This window comes from Centruroides vittatus, unplaced genomic scaffold (assembly GCF_030686945.1).
Source record: "Centruroides vittatus isolate TY-2023 unplaced genomic scaffold, ASM3068694v2 scaffold_2520, whole genome shotgun sequence".
NCBI classification, from domain to species: domain Eukaryota; kingdom Metazoa; phylum Arthropoda; class Arachnida; order Scorpiones; family Buthidae; genus Centruroides; species Centruroides vittatus.
The window spans coordinates 2,241,059-2,266,686 of NW_027122689.1; the positions used below are offsets into that span (position 1 = coordinate 2,241,059).

General features: G+C 33.8%; 2 protein-coding genes across 3 annotated transcripts in view; both read left to right on the forward strand.

Annotated features, from left to right (window-relative positions):
* Positions 1 to 9,941, forward strand: part of LOC136987578 (cholecystokinin receptor-like) — a 78,058-nt gene extending 68,117 nt beyond the window's left edge. The window contains exons 3-4 of the mRNA XM_067285333.1: positions 9,040 to 9,201; positions 9,276 to 9,941. Of these exons, the coding sequence (XP_067141434.1) occupies positions 9,040 to 9,201; positions 9,276 to 9,802 (689 nt within the window). The 3' untranslated portion in view covers positions 9,803 to 9,941. The remainder of the gene's footprint in view (positions 1 to 9,039; positions 9,202 to 9,275) is intronic.
* A 10,620-nt stretch (positions 9,942 to 20,561) lies between these two features.
* On the forward strand, positions 20,562 to 23,178 carry LOC136987519 (cholecystokinin receptor-like). Of its 2 annotated transcripts, none has more exons than XM_067285255.1 (4): positions 20,562 to 21,145; positions 22,058 to 22,258; positions 22,340 to 22,510; positions 22,573 to 23,178. In XM_067285255.1, the coding sequence occupies exons 1-4, from the start codon at positions 20,812 to 20,814 to the stop codon at positions 23,154 to 23,156; spliced, it is 1,290 nt and encodes a 429-aa protein (XP_067141356.1). In that variant the 5' UTR covers positions 20,562 to 20,811; the 3' UTR covers positions 23,157 to 23,178. The 2 variants fall into 2 exon arrangements, with proteins under 2 accessions (XP_067141356.1, XP_067141357.1); XM_067285256.1 differs by having other exon boundaries at positions 22,579 to 23,178.
* Positions 23,179 to 25,628: the final 2,450 nt, after the last annotated feature.

A 25,628-nucleotide genomic window follows, 5' to 3' on the forward strand; every position in this document is an offset into this window, starting at 1 on the left:
GTATACAGAGAAGGGGAGAGAGAAACTGAGAGCGAGATGGAGAAGAAAGGAGAGAGGGGAAGAAGAGGGAGATAGAGAGAGAGAGGAAGAAAAAAGAAAAGGGAGACAGGAGGAAGGGCGAAGAGAGGGGGAAAAAATAGAGGATAAAGTAGGGAGGAAGGGGAAGCTAGATGAGAAGAAAGGAGGAGGGATAGAGGGAGAAAGGAGAAGAGATAGAGAGGGAGAAAAGAGAAAGGGGAGAAGTAGAGGAAGAGAGAGAGGATATAAAGAAGAAGGGGGAGAGGGAGAAAGGGGAGAGTCAGAGACCCGAAGTTTCCACCTGTTCGACCTGTTTATCGCGTTAAAAATAATTTTTTTATAAAAAATTTTTACAAAATTTTCGAACAAAATTAATTAATTGATTAATTTTAATGATTCTTTATGGACATTTTACTGTATTTAGCTAATTAGAAGACTTTTTAGATCTAAAAGATGTTTCTCCTCCAAAAGGCAATTAGTTCGAAAAATATTTAGATTATTTGATAATTTTATGAAATAAATGTGTAAAATGTTTAAAATCTAAAATAAAGAATTTTATTTTATTTTTTTAATAATTAAACGATAAATCCTTAATAATACGTAAAATTCGAGGAAATAAAACGCAGTTTATTATTATTTTCTGCTCGAATTTTGAATTTTCAGTTTAAGATGCGAAAATGTATCGAACCATCAAACGATGATTAAATTTTGGGAAGAATTCTGACGAATTTCAGTCCGTTTAATCCTATTTTATTTATTCGTATAATTTAACTTTTTGGCGAATAAATAATATATGAGATAAATAATCTTCTTTACAAAAATACTTTTATCTTAAAATTGTTTACGTAATTTGGTTGCTGGAAAATCTCAGATTGTTTTGGTTTTTCCGCCAAATTTAATCTAACTTTTGAATACAGAAGTAACAGACGAATACGCATAAGAACACACCCACGTAAACACATGAATTTACGAAAACATAGGCATTAAATGCGGGCATACCTGAATGCGCTAGTTATATGTTTTAATGTATATAAATGTTTGCAAACATACATAAAAGAACACGTATACGTAGCAACATATGAACACACGAGAAAACATAAACGTGAGCCTGTTTAAATACGTACGCAAATACACAAACGTATGCTTGTAGAAATTCACACGGATACACAACGTGAGCTTGCATAAATACAACGAATACATAAACATGAGCTTGTATTAACACACATACACAAACGTAAGAACGTATAGGGCCGACATAAAAATAAAGTATATGTAAATATACGAGAACGTACATATAAACACATTGGTGCCAACATAAATACAATATTTTACACGTGATAATACATGTAAAACAAACAAACACGCATAAACGTATACGTAGAGATATCTTAAAGCACGTGCTTCGATCGAAGTTTGACATCGATTTTTCGCGACGACAATAATTTTCCTATAAATCTTGCGAAAACAACCCTCAAATAAATAATATGTAAGTAATAATAATTAATTTAATTACAAATCGTTTTTCCCAGTAGCCTATTAACCACGGAAATGTTAGTAACTATTCCTGTCACTCAATCCGGATCGATGTTAGCAATTACAGCATCTCAGTTGTCACCAACGTCAATAAATACCTTATAAACGGGATGAAATATTCAATATGTCTTTACGTCTCTACGTTGCTTGTAACGTATGCTATTTGACACGAAATATCACACTGTGATGTTTTGTCGTAACGTTACGTAAATTTCAAGGTACATTTGGTGAGTTATGCGAATTATTTCGATTTCAAATCCATCACTTCTTAAGAGGATGAACTTATTATAAGAAAAAAACTGTTTTCAGATACTATTGAAAATCTTTTAATTAAACAGGTGCGTTTACCAGATGTTTTATTATAGGTCTACGTAGTATTGTGGAAAGAAACGCAACCCGCAGTATAAACCACAACCCATCCACAGTTCAAGACCTATTTGTAAACAGTAGTTAGAAGAAGGAAATGTGAGTTGTCTTGGAGGGATTATAGACAAACGACAGAACCCATCGATCAGACATCACATAGTATCGAGCTCACTACCTACGACTACCGACAATCAGAAGTCTACGGGGAGGTTTGGAGGTTCCAATATAGGCACGGGCTGTTATTCGTAGATTGATTGAAACGGATTTGCAGTCCCGTCTTCGTTCGCGAAGACTATCCCCCCGGCCCAAGACCATTGTGGTGTGTAGTGGTGTCGTGTCAAAAGTACTTAGCGTGGAACTGTCTTATTCGATGACGAGTTTTGCTTCTGCGTGACTTTCACAGGGCCGATTGTGCTGCCTTTTATGACCAACACACAATCACGGTTTAGAATGTCATCGACATCGAACGATCACCTCTAATATACAAAGGTACAATGTCGGCATCCCTACAGGTTGATGAAGTGCAACAGTTCGTATTGTTGCGTAGCTTCAGGATATACCAAATGCCATTTTTCGGCACCATAACGCGTGGTTTCACGTAACGTTTGTAGACAATACCTACAAGATATCTGGGTGCTTCCCTGGCAAGCGCGATTTCCAATTCTCTCTCACAGCCTAATTGTGTTTAAGTTTCGTATCAGTATGGGCATTCTTTCGAGGTGGCATTTTCTCTGTCTAGTACTGCTTAATAAATGTAGTGATTTGTACATATAGTAGATTTATATACAAATTATAAATATGTTTCTAAGTTTTTCATAGTTAAAAATATCTTATATATATAGATAAACTTTTATAGTTATTTCCGTTTATTTCATTCAGTTCATATCGAGAAACAAACCGACGATCCGATAACTTAACGAACGTTAAAAACGTCATCTGATCGTTCTACCAATCAGATTCGAATATAAATCGATTGTTGCGCAATACCTACACGATTTCCTCATTGGTTAACAACTCACGTTCGTTATAAATCATGTGTTTAGTTCGAATTTCAAATTTTAAATCATTTATTAAGGAGTGACTCGTTAACAATAAGTTGAAAAATGGCATGACATTTCCGTCATCGTTTTTTTATTGATTTCCTTTACAAATTTTTGAATATTTTTTGTAGAAAATTAGCGGAAACGTAAATAAAAAGCTGTATTAATGAGTTATTAATGAGATATTTTTGGTAGCCCCTTTAAATTCGTTTGAAAAACGCCATTTTTTAAAAGGAAAAACAAATAGATATCCGAAATATTTTTAGAATTTTCTTTAAAAATGTATTTGAAAATATAAAAAAATATAGTTTCGTTTGTTACGAAACGGAACGTATTTACTTGACATGAGATATTCTTCTATCAGATGTACATAAAAACGCAATTTATTTTAAGATTTCGAACTTTTTTTAAAATGTAAACGTGAATTTATTTAAAAGTTTTAGAGATTTTATAAATGGATAAAAGAAGCGCACAGCATCTCGATCTTAAATAAAAAAAACTTTGTGTATACTTTTAGAACTTCACTTTACTGAAGTGAAGTGTTTCTCATTTCCTTTACTGAAAATTCCAAAACCGCTCTCGTTAGTATCCAGGTTAAGCATTAAAAATGTACAGTTGCTAATTTCCAACTGCTTTATACCTGTAATTCCCGACTGCTGTACAGTACCCTTAGGTCGAGTTTCTATTTCACAGTACTTATCATTGTGACTTATTGCGATTTTTCAAATCATAAAATCGACCCCTAAATATTATTCAAAACTAACAGAATTTTTTCAAAATTATTTTTTTCATAATGGAACAGACTAAAAACGCGTTCCGTCCGACTTTCCAAAACTTAAAAAATAAGGACTACTTTAACAAATATAAATAACGTACTGTACATACAAGAATATAAACATGAAATTAAATACAATAGTACTCAAAACTCGAAAGTTCTAGATGTCGAACAACTCAGTTGAAAAGATTGAAAAGATGTGTATTGTCCAGGAGATCCTACGGAGTATTTGGACGCCCAAAGTTGCTAGCTCATTTAGTTGACGAGTAGACGTGATTCAGTGTTCTCAGAAGAGCTTGACAAATGTTTGGGGTGGATCCCACCTACATCCAACAACTTTAAAAGGTTTGTTGGAGCACTGTTTAGTGTAGCCAAAAGATGTATACCTAGAGGATACCGCAAGATTTATATCCCTGGATGGAGCGAAAAAAGTGAATCACTGTATAGGAAGTTCCTAGAATCTGGCATTCTTGAAAAAGGAGATGAACTACTTCGTAGCTTAGATGACGCCAGGCGCCTTGGCTGGATAAACACTGTACAAAATATGGATTTTACAAAGTCAAGTAGGAAGGCGTGGTCCCTGCTTAGAAGATTAGGAGGAGCAACCGTCAAACCAGGTAGCAATCTTGATTACTCCAGATAGTATTGCAGAACACACACTAAATATATCTAGAGCTCCTAGAAATCGAGAATTCACAATTAAGATTAAAATAGAGCTTATATCCATCAAAGCTAAATGTATAAATGATACAGCGTATTCGCTACCCTTTGTTGCTGAAGAAATCTCTGCTGCTCTTAAACAAATAAAAGCTGGTAAAGCACTTGGAAATGATGGTGTCCATCCTGAATTCCTGTTACACAGCGGCAAGTACACTAAGCAATGGTTGGCTCGCTTCTTTACTGACATCCTACAGGAAGGTAATATTCCTTTCTCTATGAAACAAGCTAAAATCATAGCTATCTTGAAACCTGGAAAACCTAATGATAGACCAGAGTTATCGACCTATTTACTCGAGTGTATTGTATAAGCTATTAGAGAGACTACTTTACAACAGATTAAGCAATACAATTTTTGAGAACATTCCGGTAGAGCAGGCTGGTTTTCGACCGAATAGGAGCTGTACGGACCAGGTACTAGCCTTTACTACTTTTGTAGAGGCTGGATACCAAAGGCAATTAAAAACATCTGCGGTATACGTCGATCTTACTGCGACATATAATACTGTCTGGAGGCATGGCCTACTCTATAAACTGCTCCGAGTGATACCCTGCTTAAAAATAGTTAAAATAATTGATGAGATGTTAAGTAACCGACCCTTTCAAGTTATCATGGGAAATTCGAGAAGTAGGATAAGAAAACTAAATAACGGCCTACCTCAATGTTTTGTCCTGGCACCACCGCTTTTTAGTCTTTACATAGCTGACTTGCCTCAAACAAAGGCAAGGAAAGGCAAGGATTGTGTGATTGCCACGAGACATAAAGACCTTGCAATTACTGAGAAGATCCTGACAGAGGATTTATCTACCTTAGGACAATATTTTCGCCAGTGGAGACTTCAATTGAGTAAGACAAAAACTGAAGCTACATGCTTTCACCTAAATAACAAACTAGCAAATGAAGAATTAAAGGTTTATTTTGAAAATAATTTACTGAAATATAAAAAGAACCCAAAATATCTTGGTGTCACTTTGGTTAAAACTTTATTTTTTAAAACATATCTGATGAATCCTGCTGCCAAGCTCAATACCAGAAACAACAGTCTCGAAAGATTATGTGGAACTACATGGGGCTCTTCGCCGTCCACCTTACAGATCTCTGCTCTTGGCTTGGTTTTCTCTGCAGCGGAATACTGTGCACCGGTATGGATGAACAGTACTCGTGTTAAAAAACTCGATGCCCAACTAAATATTACCCTACGTATCATAACAGGCACTCTTAAATCTACTCCTACTCATTGGTTACCTATTCTGAGCCATATCTCTCCGTCTGTACTCCGAAGGGATAGCGCTCTGCTCAGGGAATATGGGAAAATGTTGTCCAGTCCACAACTTCCGATTCATCCGGATATCGGTGACTTCAGCATAAATTGACTTAAATCAAGACACCACTTCTCTTAAGAGCTAAATCCTTGCAATCCAATAATTTCAACTTACTGAATCTTGGAAAAGGCTTTGGGGCTGATGTCTCTCCGGTGAACAGTCGACAAAGAAGTTGTCGACTGTCACCGGACGACCACCTGGATTTGAATTATCCAGAAATCTTTGGAGTGTGTTAAATAGAATTCAGACCAAACATGAGTTATGTAAGGACAGTCTTTTTAGGTGGAGAAAAGTCGCATCCCCACAGTGTGATTGTGGTGCTAAAAGACAGACAATACATCATATCTTGGAAGATTGTCCAATAAGATATTTTCCGGGACAACAGAATGACTTCCTGATTGTGACTGAAAGTGCTCTAAACTATATTTCTGACTTAGATTACATTTATGATTTGTGTTATTTTTTCTGCTTTCAGTTCTTTTTACTCAGGGCCGGCCATCGGAGGGGTGCGGCGGATGCTACGCACCGGGGCCCCGCGATTGAGGGGGCCCCAACATTATCAAGAATGCAGTATTTTTAGTAATTTTTCTGAAGTAATTAATGTATTAGCAAGAACAAAATCACGCTTTAAATAAACATGCATTAATATATGTTCGTGTTTGTAAATTTTTTTATTTTAGAAAAACATTTGGGCCCAAATAGTTTCTTGCACCCGGGCCCCTTTATCGAGAAGGCCGGCCCTGTTTTTACTAATTAGATGTGTAGCCATACGCTAAATAATAAATAAATAAGTCGAACAACTTTGAATCCGAACACTTTTTTCGTGAAAGTTTTGCCTCAGAAAGAAAACTTTCCTTGGAAGACGAACACAAACAAAGACGGCATACTGTACAGTACATTTACGCCTGGCGCGGCATGTTGCCAGATCTTATTAATTTTTATTCTGGGTTAGAAACAATGAAAATCTGTTGCTTTTCTAAACCAGATTGGGACATGTATTGAACGATCCCAGCCATGCTCAACTGTAGGCCGGATGGCCGAGCCGTTAAGGTGGCAGCCTACCGCTCTGGGGTCCTGGAGATCAAATCCGAACGGGTCGAAAAATCTCCAGGAGTTTTCGGATTTGTCCATCTGGATATGTTAGGCCCCATCCCTCACCACCCGGCCGCTCCATTGTGGGCCTGGTCGAACCCATAATGGACTTACTAATGGAGACCCTGTTAGTGCCCACAGGGCGGAAAGACTGGAAAAAAGCCATGCTCGATTCATCTCCTGCATTTTATTGCATTATTTACTAAGTACTTTTTTTTATTGTTATCATTGTTTTATGCAACAATTAGGACATTTACCTGTGTTCATTTAGCGTAAATTGTGATTCTCTTCAATTAAAACTCTAGGAAAGAATTCAATTCGAGTTACGAGGTACCACTGTACTTAATAAAACGAAGGAATAGATAACACGCATATCGGAAAGTAATCAACGGGCAGACACACGGACGCATTTTAGAAGATTTTAAAAATGTTTACAAACAAAAACTAGATTGGTGACATTTATTAATTAAAAACGTTCAACTTTTGACGAATTGAACGTATCGGGTTGAACATCTTAACCATGTTTTTAATTTAACGTATCTTACTTGATATATCGAGTTTTATAGATCTTTTGTAGGTTCATTATTTACTAAATGGGATTTAAAGTTGTAAGTCCAACTTGTGTCTAAAGTGTCTTGGCTGTTTGCAGCTTCCACGCTCTTCCTATCAGAAATCGTACAAACCGAGAATTCTTATCTCAAGTACTTTTAGCCATTTAGAAAAAATACTTTAAAACGGCTTATAATGTCAAAAATTCATTTTATTACTATTCTTATTATATAGACAATATCATCAATTCGAAGAGGCTCTGTATGTCCTGCAGTTAATTCTTTTCTAAAGAGTGGAAGAGTTTTATAATTTTTTTTATTTTATTAATACAATAACCCAATAATTCTTCCTGCAAAATTGGTTTTTATCTCGTTCTCAGAAAACGATTGAAGTTTTCTAAGATAAAAAGTTGGAATACAAAAACAAAAAAAAAAGTAGTGTCTACAATAAGGGATCAATTTTGAGTATATTTATCGATAAATACTTGAAGTATTTTTATAAATTTTCCGGTTATTTCTACTTCGTAATGACTTGTATGGTAAGAAATATCGTTAAATTATTATAAAACACGCGATTTAAATACAGGGTGGCCTAAAATTCGGTTAACCGTTGTAAATTAAACTTGCGTTATTGCTGCAAAATTTGCAAAAAACTGTCCAATCGTTCTCGTTCAGTACTCAAATTACTGCGCTTTGGCACACTTTTCTATCGTTGCTTTTAAGTTAACTGATTATCGGACACCCCCTCTAATTTGGCTAAGTATCCTAGAACTTAATATACTATACTGTATGCTATAAATAATAGTTATAACGCATCAAATCGTATAACAATACATGGAACAAATATAAGTAACTTGAAAATAAATTTTAAATCCGCCAAAACTTCGACTTACACTTAATAATAAAATACATTTTTGAATTTTTTAAATAAAAAAGTTAAAATAATAATACACCAAATAAAAAATAAAGCCAATAAAGTTGTTGAAGTAGTTAAGTTGATCAGAAACCAGAGATAAAATGGAAACCCTTTCCACTGTTGCAATCAATGGAAAGAAGTGTTCTTTGATCAATTGATTCTCTTAGTATTGGAATAAAAGTATAAGGTGACTCGTGATGGATTTCCGCAGCAGACATAATGGAAAGGATAATTTAATATCGAGAACAATAATTTGTTGTTTAGGTAATTTGTTTAGCTGTCTGGAAGTACTAGAAAACTGCAGAAGTCTTATTATTCAATCGTGTCAGGCTGCAATTTTTTTTAATTTAAAACATATTTTCTCCATTTCAAATTAGTACTGTAGTGTTCTTTTAGTACTTTAGTACTGAAAGAACACTACAGTACTTTTCCTAACAACAATAGAGTCGTGCCAGTCATCTATCTAACTCCATTCTGGATAAAATTTTTGAATTGAAATAAATTTACTTTCGGTCCAAAATTCGTATATTGTTAATTTGGGCCTCATGACGCTAAGATTTTCATATTTGGTCTCGAATGTCATTTATCTAATGCTTTTCTCGAGATTAAGGAAAGACAGACAGACGAACGATAAAGGGAATTTATAGGTCAAATTGCAACCTAACAACATCTTCAGCACTTCATGAATAATGTACCTTTCTTTCTTTGTAGGTAAACATAAATGTCGTGAAGTTTGGCCCACAGATACTTCAGAGCGAATATTTAACATCTATCTAGATGCGGCTCTAATGGCAGTTCCATTGATAATAATGGTGCTAATGTATTCTCTAATAACGCGCACTCTGTGTTCCGGTGTACAGATGGAAAACCATGGTAAGTGTATTGACGAATTACGTGTTAATAAATAATTTAAATAAATAAAGTAAACAATTTTAAAATATTTTTAGACTTTCCCCTTCGTTTGATACGCAAGCATCACTCGAACGATTTCGCTTCGTCTTGTAGCAATAAGAAGAATCTATTGGTAACAAAATCACACGTTAACTACCAAACATTCGCTGTAGCGAGGTCGAAAACACCACGTCACCTCATTATAAGGGGAAATCTAGAAAAAAGCCAAGCTTCGAAGAAACGTATCGTTCGTATGTTGTTTGTCGTGGTGGTAGAGTTCTTCGTCTGTTGGAGTCCCCTTTACATCGTTAACACCTGGTCATTGTTCGATCAGGAAGCAGTTTATTCCACAATTGGATATTCGGGTGTATCCATTATACAATTGTTGGCTTATATATCTTCGTGTTGTAATCCCATAACGTACTGTTTTATGCATAAGAAATTCAGAAAATCGTTCGTGTCCACTTGTTCTTGTAGAAGAAAAACTCGAAGATCGTCCACCAGGTGGAGTGACAAGTCGGCTACCATGAATAGCATCTGTAGCATTCGTGGCGGTTCTGTAAGAGTTAGCGCTGTCCTCTGAACGTTTCGTCAACTTAAAAAGGTGCAAATAAAATACGATTTTCTAAAAAATATCTGTTTTATTCGATGTGAGTCACTTATAAAGAGTTTCTTCTTCAATATCGATTAATCATTTTCATTAAATTAACTTGGATATCGTGGTTTCTGGTGTTCTTTTCTTTGCTGTTTTGACTAATGAATAATTACCGAAAATTTGAATTTTTCAGTAATTGTTCGACGTAATTAATGTAGGTCTCGTCACTTTATTCAAATTTATAAATTGATCGATTCATCGAAAGAAATTGAATCATTTACCATGCTTTCTTGTTAAAGACATTTGTGATTCGATTCTAATGTATTATGATCACTGATTAACCACTGACATTGTATAAAATTCGAGGACGACTGCCGGATGGCTGAGGAGGTTAAAGACCTCAGCTTATCGAACTGGAGGATCCAGAATCGAGTCTAGATGAGCAACTTTGCGAGAAATTTTCATGGACGGTCTGTTTCGGAAATCTCAGGTCTTGTTTTTCACCCTCTGCTCGTCTAAACCCACGGGTGGGGAGACGGGTATGGATAAGATATCTTCTTAGTACCCATAAGGTAAAGGAACAGTAATATCAACCAAGTTAATCGATTACTGTTATATATTGACGCGTAGGCAATGTGATACAATGGCCTTTATGATCGTGTCCATTTCGCAATAGTGTCGACCGTCATGAATAAGGTCGGGACCCGAACTCGGAATCTCTACAGCGGAAAGTTTAAGACTTACAGACCGATTATCCGGTCGATCGGCTGATTATATAAAGATGTTTACTTAATCAATGATGATAATAAAATAATATAAAAGGTAGCTTTAAAAAATTCAGTTTATCAAAATCAATCCAATTTGATCAATCATCGACGCGATCGATCACACGAGCGTATGTGTTCAATTAATTCAACCACTCGTGGTGTCAAAATTCTGTATTCGTACCGACTTCTGGGTATTTTCAAAAATTTTATTTTGTGCATTTTCTTCATTTGAGAAATTTTGTAGAGTGAATTTTGCTAATAAATATGAAAATTGTTCACTACTCGCTCATTTGTCTATCAGTTGACGTCAATTAATTATATTCTGCAAAATGCTGCATTTCGTATTTTTTAATATTAAGAATTATTTAAATACAATGTATCAGTATATTCTTGATATAAAATGACATTTTCTTTTTTACTCTTTCCTCTCCATGGGCACTAAACATTGATAGTTGGTCTTAGGTTCGCGCATGACCAACAGGATAGCCACGTGGAGTTTTCCGGCGTTTCTTCTTGTGTCTAACACCTAAATAGGAATCGGTTTCTTATAAAAAGTCTTCCCAGAAAGCCATTCTCCCATGGCAAATTACCTTATCCTATCAAACCCAAATTCCCAGTGCGGTAGGTTGATGTCTCAACCGTTCGACCCTTCTAATAAATAAATATCTATCACCAATAAAGGTTGTCTGTAAATGTTCTTTCCGATTTTGAAAATTTATTACTCAGTAAGTTTGCAAGTTTGCACACGAAACAAACACGAGCTTGCTCAAAAAGTTTATTTACACCCAGAAAGAAATTAGTCAAGTCCAACATGAGCATCACAAGTAACTCGAATGACATTGTACCAATATTCAGTTTTTCGTCTCACGTCACGCAGCCTCAATCGCAAGAAGGCATTCAGAACATGGTGTTCCTGCAAGACGGAGATCACTTCACTTCCACAACGACCTTGATCAACATCTGATTTAATGTTTTGGTTCGGGCGTGGAGGTCCTTTGCAGAAGCCTTCCAGATCTCTGAAAATGACATTCCTGGATTTTTTCTATGGGGATTTGTTAAAGACTGTCTCTGCCTCCCCATGTCGACAACGACTGAAGAGTCGAAGCAACGAATGAATTATTCCTATGCAAAAGTTGATCCTAACATGCTGTGGAGCCCATCAGTAGGCGAGTGGATAAAACCACTGTACACTGGTAGTTGGTGGGGGGTTTGGAGTTGGCCACGTGGAGTTTTCTTCACGTTAGTGGCCAGTTATGGGAAACTAGCCCCTATTTATGGCCAGTTAGTGGCCATAAATAGGGGCTAGTTTCCCATAAAAGATCCCTACGAGAGAAATTTCTCCTCGGCAGATCGCCCGTGTGTCACGTTGTCGTATACGAATAAAATCAAGACACGTTGTACAATGTCTGGATCAACCCTAAAAGTGAACCAGTTCCTTTAATAGTGATGCGAGGGACATTTATGACACAGCGGTACATTCGCGATATCTTGCTGCACCCTCACGTGTTTTTCTTTCGTGGCAGGGCTGAAATCACCATTTTCCAGTATTTTTTTTAGAGTGATTAGTCGCACGTAGCTAGAATTTCTGCAGAATGTCTTCATCGCATTGCCATACTTCCTTGAATCCGGATATCCGGTCTCCAAATTTGTTACTTATCGAGTATTTGTGGGACTAGGTGAGACTAGGTAAGGCTGCAGTTTCGGCCATCTATGAGTTGAGAGATCTGGAGCGGTAGTTGAAGCATCTATCCAGCAGTGCAGGGCCGGATTTACATAAGGGCATTTGGGGCCTGTACCCAGGGCCCCCACAAAATAGGGGCCCCCACAAAACTAAAAAAAATTATGTTTAAACATAATTTTTTTCCTATTACCGCAACAGCCTAGTGTGGCGTAATCATGAGGGCAACAGGCAGAGAAAACCAAACCCGGGAAAAAACCTATGAAACATCGGAAAATTTCGGGAAAAAATTTCACATAGGTATTTTTCAGTTAAATTAAAATAATTAGTTTTACACAATAAAATATATGTATGTTTACAATAACCTTATTTTTAAATGAAATTTACAACTTCCTAGTTCAAATCTAATTGAAAGTACAGTATTTTGTGTAAATTTTCTAAATCATCAAATTTGCCTACTCTTAAAGGGGGGACCCTCACCGAATTTGTGCCCAGGGCCCCTGGATTGGTAAATCCGGCCCTGCAGCAGTGCATACGGTGCCTGTATGTCTCTAAGCCCGATCGTATCACCCCATATATCCAGATAAAACGAGATTATACAAGGTACTAAAGCTTTTTAAATTGTATAATTGTTTTACAAGAAGTTTTCTCTTTGCCATAGTATTGTAACTATTTATTACCATATGTTCAGAGCCACCCAGACGATAACAAGGGCCTGGGGCAGAATATGATCTTATGGCAAATTAAATTATTATATAAAATTTAAAAAGTAAAGGAAAAAAACCAATGTATATGGGCTCCTACTTCTTTGACGTTCGGGGCAATTTGCTTCTTTTGCCCCTCTGGGAGTGTTGATCGTCAAATTTCATTAATGAAGAAGTCCGATTACATCATTAATAAAATTTTGTACGTGCAAATTTGATGCGAAATTTATAAATGAAATATCTTATAATTTTCTTTAAAAGTTCAAAAATTCCATCAAATTTCATGGCGTCATAAAATCATAATGACGACTATGAAATTTGTTTTTGAAGATTCTGATCATTCAAAAATTAGACAAAATTTAATCAACGAAAAATTATTTTGAAGATGACGGGCATATTTTAGATAATCTTACGAATGGACCTGGATTTGAATTAATTTTTTCACCTTCGTAATAATTTTTGAAGCCGATGAAATTCTTGATAGTGTAGACTGTGATAAAAATTGTATAATTTTTTTGTTTTAAATTTATAATTCGAGAAATAGGAAATCGAATTATAATAAAATTTTAAAAAATAATTAATCGCTCCGAATTAAATAAAAAAAATATGCTTTTGAAATATTCGAAGTATTTTTCTTTTTTTTTAACTCTTTCCGCCCTATGGGCTCTAAGAGAGCCTCTTTTTGCAAGCCGTTATGGGTTCGGTTAGGGCCACAACGGGACAACCGGGTGGTGAGGGACATATCCAGACGGACCACCCCCCGACAAATTCTTGGGGGATTTTTCGACCCGTCGGGATACGAACCCGGGTCACCCAGAGCGGTAAGTTGCCACCTTGACCGCTCGGCCATCCGGCTTAATATATTTTCTTGTTCGAAGTATTAAACTCTGATGCCATATTTTGTCGTAAAATAATTTTATAATTTTGTAAAAAAAATTAAATTTTTTTTATCTTCTGACATTTTTTATTGTAGAAAATAATGTCACTTTTTTTTAATATTCAAAATGGATTTATCGGAATTAGACCGGAAGAGTTTGCATTTTCACATACCAGATGGCAGTAGCAGATAAGTATATATATTTTTTCATTCTCGTATAATTTATAAATAAAATATGTATATTATAATCAACGAGATTTAATGTAGATATAATACAACCAATTCGTCTCCGATTGTAGATTTGACGTAGAAATATGCCATAAAACATTTCGAATATTGATCGGTTGTAAAATTTCGAATGCCATTTCCCTAGAGGGCGTTAGTCCGAGAGCAGGCTGAAGTGACGCGCCAACCCGATAACCAATCAAAATTAAACAAACGAGGCGTAATCAATACTTTATCACTCAAAATATTTTTCTTGTTCACGTTCGTGTGTTTATTCAATTTTTGTTTATGTAGTTTTTCTTATATGTTTGTGTGTATATTATGCATTTTTAACATTTTACTTTTGTTTGTGTTGCACAGGTTTTGCTTTTTTTGTCTACTTTTGTGTTATATTTGTGTTTAAGTTGTATTTGTTTACGTGTTACGTTACATGTATTACGGGTGTGCATTTGTGCTTTATTTGTATCTGTATTTATTCTCGTATTTTTTTTTTTTTTTTTTTGTTTGTGTTGCACCTATTTTATACTCGTCTGCGTTTATATATTCTACGTGTGTTTTGTATTTTATTTGTATGTGTGAGGGCCGGACTGACCGGAAATGAAAAACGTTCCATTTTTTTTTTTTTTTTTTTTTTTTTTTTTTTTTTTTTTTTTTTTTGTTTGTTCCCCTCGATTACCATTTTTGTCCGTCATAGGACCGGAAGATGACAGATTTTCTTCCCCGAAGTCGTTTCCCTTCCCCGAGGAAACGCATCGAATGTGTCACGGGGAACTAAACGCTAAATTTCGCGATTGGCGAAAAAAGATAACGTGACTCGGGGATAAAAGAGAGAGACCGACAGACCAAGGGGTCGAAAGTGTCCGAGAAGAATCTACAGCGTGGGAGCCCAAGAAAAACCCCGGCCGTCGAATCCCGAGCGACCCGCCGAGCTTCTCTCCAGAACTGGACTCACCACCTCGACCCGATCACCCGATGACCTTAGAAGTCTCTCTCCGTTTGTTTTCTCGAAGATACGCCGCTCCGTGCAAGGAATAGTAGAGGTATGACAAAGTCCTACTGCAAACTCTCTCTTGGAACGCCCTGCGCGTATTAGAAAGTTAGGTACCCATATCAGACATATCTCGATGTTAGAATTTCTAACCTAATTTGTTGTTTAATAAATATTTGTTAATTTGTTAAATAGTGTCAATTACTCGTATATCGCCATCGCCTTAGCGAGGACTTCACCCACCTCCTTCGCTCGACCCGACAAATTAAATCCCGATTCTTCGGGACCGATACTTCCGAAGCGGAAACCAGCCATCCTTGACACGTGGGCAGGCCACTGACCTGTTTGCCGACAAGAGGTACGACTTCGTCCTACCTCCGTTGGAACCCACATATGCATGACATTTACTTTTTTGTAGGTATTTGTATATCAGAGGAATAAGACACACAATAAATGAAAACTACAAAACAGGTAAATCACAAATGAAAAATAGCTGGTTACACGTTACTATAACAAGTTTCTATGCAAAAGTTATCTCGACATCTTCAATTGATTTTAGAATGATTTAAAATTGAAAAGGAGACTTTTTAAATATTTGTGCAGCGATTTATCTATTTCCAACGTTCTATAGTACAGTGTAAAAATAATATCTGTTATGTAGTAAGTGGATTCTCACATGTAAGTTTTCAAATTGGCAACGTTGTCTTGGAAAGCTAGTGAGAGACGTATTTATATTTTTAATTAAATGGTAATGAAGAAAAATGAATTCGGTATTAATATACCAGTAACATTTTGTAATATAAATAGAGTCCTATCACGAGAAGCCCACCAGTAGCCGAGTGAATAACACCATTGAACACTAGTGGTGGGTTCGCGCCTCGCTAACGGTCTGGCGCGTTATGACGAAAATGAAAATTTTAACGTTGTAATTATCGGAACAGGCATACGAGTACAGTAAGACAGTGTATGTACAAGATATTTACAAATGATTGCAGCAGTTTCAATAAATCAGTACGGTCCTTTTATTCAACATGTGATTAGAGTGCGATAATGTATAAATTTTCGATATGCGACTCGGTGATTCCACACAAATCAACTCTAGTTTATCTCTCTCCATTCAATGTCAATTCGAGTGACATGTGGACATGGGCGTGTAGTTCTGGCAGAGCCGTCAAACAGAATCCTTCACTGTCCCACACACAAAAGTCACACGGGAAAAGTAGAGAGCGCGGAGGCCATGGCAGAAGCTAGAATCCATCGGTTTGGTAGTCTGGTATTCAAGAAGCTACGAATGTTGCAGTGGAAATGTGACAGAAAACCATCCTGTTAGTTGGTGGAGTTCAAACTATCGCTCTTCAAGTGTGGCACGAGCCAATTTTGAAGAGTATTCAGATAGATACATCTTTTCACGATTTCCTCAGCGAAGAGGAAAACGGACGTAAACTTCTTTTCAATTGGACATTATAATCAAAAGATCTTTTTCAAATAAGTGAGTTAAATACATTAGTAACTAGTAAATACAATATTAAATTTAAATTTTCAGACAATTCAAACAAGTCTTTGAGAGATGCTTGTGTTACGTTATCCAACTCATTATTTAATTTACAATTTTTGTTACAGTGCATCGCTTTTGTCTTTAAACTGTGGTCCTCTTGATATTAAGATAGGCAATTTGATGGCGGGATGATACAGCAATTTTCAGATATTTTTCGGAGCATAAAACTGCATATTTCCACGAAAATAATTTAGCGTGACAGACAAAAGGATTTTTAATACGAATTTACAACAAAATATTAATAAATTTATATTAAAACACGCGTATAAAAAATTAATTTAAAAATTTTTAGCGGAAAAAATTGACTAAATAGACAATTTTTAATAGCAAACAGTTTCATTGCTTAGTATTGAAACGAAATTCCGCAATCTTGATAAAATCAATATTGAAACTTCTCTATCAAACACGAAAGAGATCTTCTGTAAATAAACGCCGAGTAAACATAATTCGTCACATAAAAAACTCTTTTCTAAAATTAGTTTATTTAAATTGCTTAATCGAATAAAATTCGATACTCCAGAAATATCGTCCGTCGTTTTCGCTTGTAACGAAAATTTGATTTGTTACCCGATATTAATTAATTTCGCTAACTTCAATTTTTAAGAATCTCGTTAAGTCTTACACTTATACGACATTGAGAGCTCATTCTCGGACTTTGTTTGTGTGTTGTCTGCTCTATATACGATGCATATATACTACAACAATGAATTCTGTTATGCAGCGTACGAGGTTGCGATTACACGCACGTAAACAGACACACACAAACGTTATGTATGTGTATTTGCCGTCTATGCATAATTTATTCACATACGATGACAATGAATGCTGTTGTGAGAAGTGCTCGTGCACTTGCAAATATACACACATAAACAGACACATAAACGCATGCACACACGCGTAGATACAATAAAAGAGAACGAGATGATAAAATTCGTTTATTCGTACACAATTAAATGTTCAACACGTAGAAGCCCAATCGAATTAACATAATACGTGAATTAAACACAAATATATGATTATGGATTGCAGTAAACGTTGAATGATGAGGTATTTTGCGCTGGGGTTTTCGTTTACCATACAATCTTTGCCCTAATCATCTTTTACATCTAGCTTCCATAAATTAAACGTAGCCTATATCAGGAGCACACCTTCCTCACAAGTGCACGGTAATGTGTTGAGGATATGCAAATTAGATTGGTATTATTGGTATACGGCAACACGACACGTGCAATTCAAAGAACATTCTCTGTTATGATTCCAGTTTTTACTTTTCTAAGGTGCATCTGTGTACTTTTGTGTACATTAGGCCCGTGACAATGGCGTTGGGCTTTCCTACGTTACAGGCTGTAAGACCACACATATCGTTTTGTCTGTCTAATTTCTTAACACCCCGTATACTATTATATACAATAATTGTTCTATCATAGACAGTTTCGTTAAAATCAAAATGGAGTATCAAAATGGCGGATGAAGTATCGTATATCAAACAACGAAACAACACATTTTAAATTAAGATAAATAGAAAATATTTTTATGGAAAAATCGCAAATTTTAACCAATTAAAACCTGAATGAATTTTAAGCAAAATTAATTAAATAATAAATAAATCTTAGTGACGTAATTAGAAAATTATAAAATATTTGTAAATAAATAAAACAAAAACAAAGAATTTATCGTTTTATTTTTAAATTTTACAATTAATTTCAGTGTAGCTTTTAGCAAATTGAGTTGCACGACATTTATTCGTCTTATTAAACCTTAGAATATTTAACCTTTACTTTAATAAAAGTCATTTAATTAAATTAATCGCCTTTTAATTTATTTTATAAAAATAGATTTATTCGGATAAAAGTAATTATGAAATTGTCCATTTTTATATTTTTCAAATATAAATTAATTTTAAGGGAACTTTTACGTAATAAAAGATTTGTGCATTTGTTTATTTACTGAGTTTTAGATTAATACACTAAAACTGAGGCGAAAAATTAAATTAATTATAAAATATCCGTAAAATAGTATAGAAAGAGCCCCGTGTAAGACACTTCTGTACTCCTCTACGGGTATAGAGTTCTTCCTGTAGAATACATGGAACACCGAGAAAGAATGTGAAAAGGTTCCCATAGAAGAACACGAAGCAAATACAGTAGAGCGTCGATAAGTGGAACGTCGGTAAGTGGAATGGCCGGAAAGTGGAACGATTTTCAGTCGGACTGTGTCGTGCCGAATCGAATGTTTTTGATACTAAATTTACTTCTAAAGTATAATTTTCATGTTTTTTATATTCTTTAATATATTTATTTTGTTTGTACAAAATGCAGAAATAATTTTTAACGATACGATAGCCTCGATGATTATTATAAAAATTTTCGTTAGGCTTAAAATCGACGAAAATTCAACACGAAGCGACACGCAACGGAGAAAAATTTGAACATCGGACAGGTTAATGTATTTTTTCGTACAAAGTCGGAAACTGGAACAAATCATTAACTGGAAGGACCCCAGTCCCCAATTGGTTCCACTTATCGACGCTCTACTGTATTGTAGAATATCGAAGAAGCAATCTTAAGGAAGAACATAGAATGTATCTTATATATAAATTTAGAAACAATCTCGAAGAACATAAAAGGATCGTATAGAAGAATATAGAAGAAACCTTCAAGAAAGACACGAAAGAGATCTTACAGAAGAAACTTTGAATAACACAGGAAGGAATCTTACAGAAGAAGACAGAAGCAACTTTGATGACGAACGTAGAAAGAGATCTTACGAAAGAATGCAGAAGCAATCTCGAGGGAAAATATAAAAAGAATCCTACAGAAGTACATAGAATGAATTCTTTTGGAAGAATACAGAAGAAATCTCGAGGAAGAACAATCTTATAGAAAGAATTTCATACTAATATTGAGATTTATATCTCTTGTCGCATCTGTATTTTCTCTTTTACTCTTATTATTGTTACTATCTTACTCTGTGGATAAACAGAACGATATTTCTATAAAAGCGTATAAAGAATCCGGTAGAAGTTTGAAATGACAAATGATAAATTTACGTTTTTTATATTTCTTATAGGAATAAATTAATTCAAAAGTTTTCTAGCCGAATTTTAAATTAAAACTTAAATTTAAAAAAAAGATAATTTTATTATTTAAGAATAAACAAAATATACAATTTTTCAAGGAAAATAATCTGAATTATTTTTATTTATATCAAATTAATTTTATGGATTTAATATTCTAATAAATATAAATCTGTAAGTCAAATAAGTTTAATAAATTATAAATAATATTTCAATTCTAGAAAATAAATTATTACTGAAGACAAATATCGATTTATTCAAATTTATTAAAATTGATATTTTTCTTCGATAATAGTTTATTAATTAAAATTTATTTATACAAATTTTTCAAAGCGTGAGAATTCGACGTGTAGATTAAGAATTTCAATTTGTTTTTCGAGAGTTCTATTGAAAATATGAAAAGAATTGCGAAAAATGTTGAAATCTCAAAAATCCTACTGAAAATTATAGTAAGAATCCTGTTGGAAGAATTCTGTTCAAAGTATAGAAAGATTTTATAAAGTAATACAGGGAAAATCCTGTCGACAAATATAGAAATAATCCTTAAAAAACGTGGAAATAATGTCATAGTAGACTATTGAAAATGTCGCTTAAGAAAGCAAAGTATCCTGTAGAGAAGTACTGAATCAATCTTAAAACGAACGTAGAAAGAATCCTGTAGAAGAGTATAAAAAGAATTCTATAGAAGAATATCGAATCTTGTAGAAGAGTATGAAAAGAATCCTGTAGACGAGTATAGAAAGAATTCCCATAGAGAATTGCAATTCCACTGGAGAGTATAGAAGAATTTGGTTGAAATTTTCGGTGAGAATCAATCCTGTCGAAAGCCATCAAAAGTATACTGTAGAACGATACAGAAAGAATTCTATTCAAAGTATAGAAAGTGTAGATAAGCAAAAGTAATCCGAGTTGCGCATGTACTCGGAAAGAAGATGACATTTCGATCGATGACAACAACCTTTAGAGATTCCGTAAAGATCAACGCGTGCAAAATTTATCTACCTGTTAACATAAGCACATACAAAGATACGTCTCGAGTGAAGGAACGAATTTCCAACGTCTCCTCTACTGTTTTACTATAATTAACGGCACTTTAAAGATAATTTAAACCCCGAAACAATAGAAAAATGAAGAATTTGACATTGTTAAACGAGGATCTTTGGATAATCCCGAGCACGAAATCTCCTAACGAATTCTACAAGCGTTTCGATCCCAATGGTGTTATAAGGATTCCACTTTACACCTTGATTTTTATATGCGGGTTAGTAGGCAATTCCCTCGTTATAGCGACACTTGTAAGGAATAGAAGGTTAAGGATCGTCACCAATATTTTTTTGCTTAATTTGGCTGTTAGTGACCTTTTGTTAGGGGTTTTTTGTATGCCTTTTACTCTTATAGGGACACTGAGAAGGGAGTTCATATTCGGCGAAACCATGTGCAGAATTATACCTTATTTTCAAGGTAAGAACTTTACAATATTAAATTTTAACTTAAAAATTAATTTTTGGTGCGTTTTATAACCCATTTTATTAAGAAAATTTCCAATTTTAAAGTAAAAATTAATTATATTGTCTTTAAACGTTTAAAATATAATTTTTAAATAGATTTAATTCAATTTTAAAACATTTCTTTATTACAAAACCTCGAGGAAACTCGAAAACTTAAAAATAATTAATTCTGAAATAGGATATAAAGTTTAAAGTGCATTTTATTTTATAAATATGAAAAAATAAAATAAAAAATATTTCATCTAATTATAATATAATCTAATTATTTCAATTAATTTAAAAACTTATAATACATTTTATAATACAATAAATTAAATAATGAATACAGTTAAACTTAATAAAATTAATGTATTATATAAAAATATTTTTTCTTATTTATAATATATTAATTACGATTTATTTTTTATATATTTAAAAAATCTTCATAAATTTAATTGTTTTATATTTAAATTATATTTTTTTATCATTTATAAAGGAAAAAATCAACAACATTACATAACAAATAATGTTATAGAACTTTATTTGTTATGTACTAAGATAATGGAGTGGAAGACATAATCTCATTCGGAAGTACCTTTTAAAAGGTTCTTTCTAAAGAACTTTCTTTAAAAAAATACTTTGTCTAAGTTAATCTTTAATTTAGAACAAAATAAGATCAGTTTTAGACAAAATTCGATTCGATTAAATGCGCGTTTAAAATGAAATTTAATTGCTACTCGAGCGCGCATTATACGCGGAAATCCTCCATAATTCTTAACTTTTTAAATGATTATCCCATTTAAATAATACTTTCGAATAAAAATAAGTTAAATAATATTATACCTTAATATTTTTGGGTGATTTATGTAATTTTTATGCTTTTTAGGCGTTTCAGTGGCCGTTAATGCTTGGACTTTGGTTGCCATATCTCTAGAACGTTATTACGCTGTTTGCGAACCTTTAAAATCACGTCGTTGGCAAACAACGTGTCACGCTTACAGAATTTTGCTTTTGATCTGGACTTTTTCTATGATTTTGATGTCTCCTGTTGCGTTTTTAAGCCGTTTACTACCCATGGAATTATCGGGTTTGTATATTTAGAAAATGAAGAAAAAGTTAGAGTAAAGAGCGATTATTAATGATTTTTTTTTTTTTTTTAAATTTTCAGATAAATATAAGTGCCGAGAAAACTGGCCAAACGAAATTTTAGAGGGTGGATTTAACATCTGTTTAGATATCTTCCTGTTAATTCTACCACTCGGACTAATGGCAACCGTGTACGGAAAGATTGCGGTAGTACTAAAACAAGGCATCGTAGATAGCGAAAAATGTGCAAAAAGTAGGTAAAAATCAGCAAAATTTCCTTAAAAACTTCCTAAAAATGAATTAACCATTCTTTAGCTATAGAAATCGCAAGGACGAGCGCCACGGGTTTCTACAACTGCGTCAACCCACCCATACAAGATTGCATATCCGGAGAACCCCCAAAAATGATAGTGAAGTGGAACAGGACCAGAATTTCTACGGGTGAAGTAGGCTCTTCCGATACTTATCGAGATTGGTACAGCAAAGATAACGGAGACATGCGTACAAACAACATACAACATCGCCTAGCTGTCAAGAACAGAGTCATAAGAATGCTATTCGTTGTCGTTTTAGAATACTTCATATGTTGGACCCCCGTCTACGTCATTAATACAGTGTCTGTTTACGTATCCGGTAGTGTTTACGACAGTTTGGGACAATGCGGCATCTCTTTCTTCCACTTACTCTCCTATACTTCTTCCTGTTGCAACCCACTTACTTATTGTTTCGTCAATAAGAATTTTCGTAGAGAGTTCCTACAGACTTTTCGTAAACCCTGCGGACACAAGAAACAGATTATTTGTAGAAGAGGGCCGTTAGATACGACACTTAATGGAAACGTCCACCCCTCGAGAGTTGTACCAATAGAAACGCTCGTCTTATCCAGTAGACAGCTATAGATTAACTGTATTATAAATTTCAAAATTTTCTAATCATAAATTTTAAAAATTTACAAGTCGAAACCTCCAATAACGACCACCTCTAAACGGCGGCCACCTTTCTTCCCCAAATTCATACAAAATAACCTGCAAACAACGGCCACCCCCGAATAAATGCCACCTTTTACGTACTCGGCTGTATATAAAATTTTAAATTGCATTTTCATTTTAAGAAAATTAATTAAATTTGTTTCTTGTTTCACGTCAAACTTTTGTTAGAATTTATAAAGAATATTTTCACATTTTTATTTAATTTATAAACCATACATTTTTTAAAAAATTATTTATTCATATTTATTAAAAAATTTATGAAATTCTGTTTTTAAAAATATCAATTTTAGAATATAAATTGTTCGGAATGCGAAAGGAAAATAAGGAACCGAACCCACGTCTTTCGAAAAATGCCAAAAATTGTTATCTATATATCAATCTCCCATTATAAAATGTGGATTCGGATATGAACACTTGACATAATACAAGTTTTGTATATAAAAGGAACCAAGGCGGGTAAAAAAATCCCAAATTGTAGGTTCGGTTCTTAAATTAGAATTAAACAATTATAATCTTTTGTATGTGTCGTTGGTTCCGTTTCTAAACAATGGTTAGGCCTATAATACTTATAATGGTCAGTATGAGACATTAGTTCGATCCCTAGTTATGGTTCTGTTCCTAATTATAATTATTAAAATGGGACCCGGGTCATTCTTCAATTAATAGTTATAATAAAATCGTTATAATTGAACGTAGTTTGTTCGGAAATGAGAACCGAACCCACGCCCATTCTAACGAATAAATAATTATTTTTTTACATTTTTTTAAATAAAAATAAAGCATTAATTACTTAAAAATGCCAGTGATTAATTATATTTAATTCGAGAATCTTATTTAAAAGGAGGGAATTTTATTTTTAAATCTTCTTATCGATATAAAATATAATAATATATTAAAAATATACAATTTATTTATTATTTATATTTTAAAAATAATCAGACGTCCCACACAAAAGCGTGTGGGTCAAGGTTGAGTTCCAGCTTTCATAAGACATATTTAAAGATATTTGTATCGTAATGAAGAGTGTGGGTGTTCAACAATCATCTTCGGCCTCTCCTCTATTATCTATTGTACGCAATATAATCTTATTTTATTTTTTTAATTACATATTTTGTATGAAATTTAATTAAGAACACAATTAATTTAAAAGTAAATAATAATTTTTTTTTCAAAAATTGAATAAAATAGAGATTATTTGATGTGTAGAAACTTTTGAATTTTTTAGCATTATTTGTTCAAATATTTGTACAATATATTATAAACAGAAGTACAGTACATACAATGTACAATTACATAATAAAAAAAATTATAGGCATACAGTTACATCATAAACAGAGATACAGGCCCACAGTTATATCATGAACAGAGATACAGACGTAACTTGCCTTATTAACAGAGATATGAGCGAAGTTACACTAACAGCAATCAATAATGCAGTTACATTATAAACAGAGACAGTCCCTTGCAGTTAAATTATAGAATTCAAAAAAAAAAAAAACAAATTTCGTACAAACAAACACAGTTATGTTGCCAGTTTAGTAAGCTAGACTTTCTTTATAATTTAACTGTATATCAGTTTGTTTGTGTATGACGTATGTAGTATAACTCAGTTTATAATACAGTATAGCTGCGTGTCTGTTTGTATGTACAAAATTTGTATTAGTAATACTTATACTAATTTGTTGTAAAATACATTTTCTTTAAAAAACTATAAATTAAATCGAATTTTAAAAATTATTTATATAAATTTACCAAATTTAATGTCTTTGTTGGATGAGAGAGATGGCATAGAGACAAGACTATGAATGATTGAGACGACCCAATGTTAACATTAACAAGGAAAAAGTTTATTTCACGTCTTAGCCATCCGGGAGCAGCAGAGAAAGTGTACAAGCGTTTATATAATAGTTGTGAGTGATGCCACCCTTTTGACACCTGACCAAAGTACACATCCTTTTTTTAGTAAGTGTAGGGTGACAAGAACTCCACGAAACTTAACACAAACAATATTCGCTACAATCTTTTTATTAATTATTAATTTATCTACGTCCGTCTGCTTGTCTATGCAAGTTTTATTACACAAAAAGCTCATTTCAGTAAAAGCAAGATTTAAATATTTTTAGAACGTTTTACATTTTTTAAACTTTAAACAATTTTTAATTTATATAAAAATTATACTCGAACCTATAATAACGGCAACCTCTAAACAGCCACCATTTATAAGAAATAATCTCCGAACAACGTCCACCTCCGAATAGCGGCCAATTTATATGTACCCGTCAGTGGCCGTTATCCACAGGTTTTTAGAACAATTTAACACCATTTAAGTTCGATTTTTTGAAGAAGTTTTCTCTGTAATTTATAAAACACCGTACTCAGGAA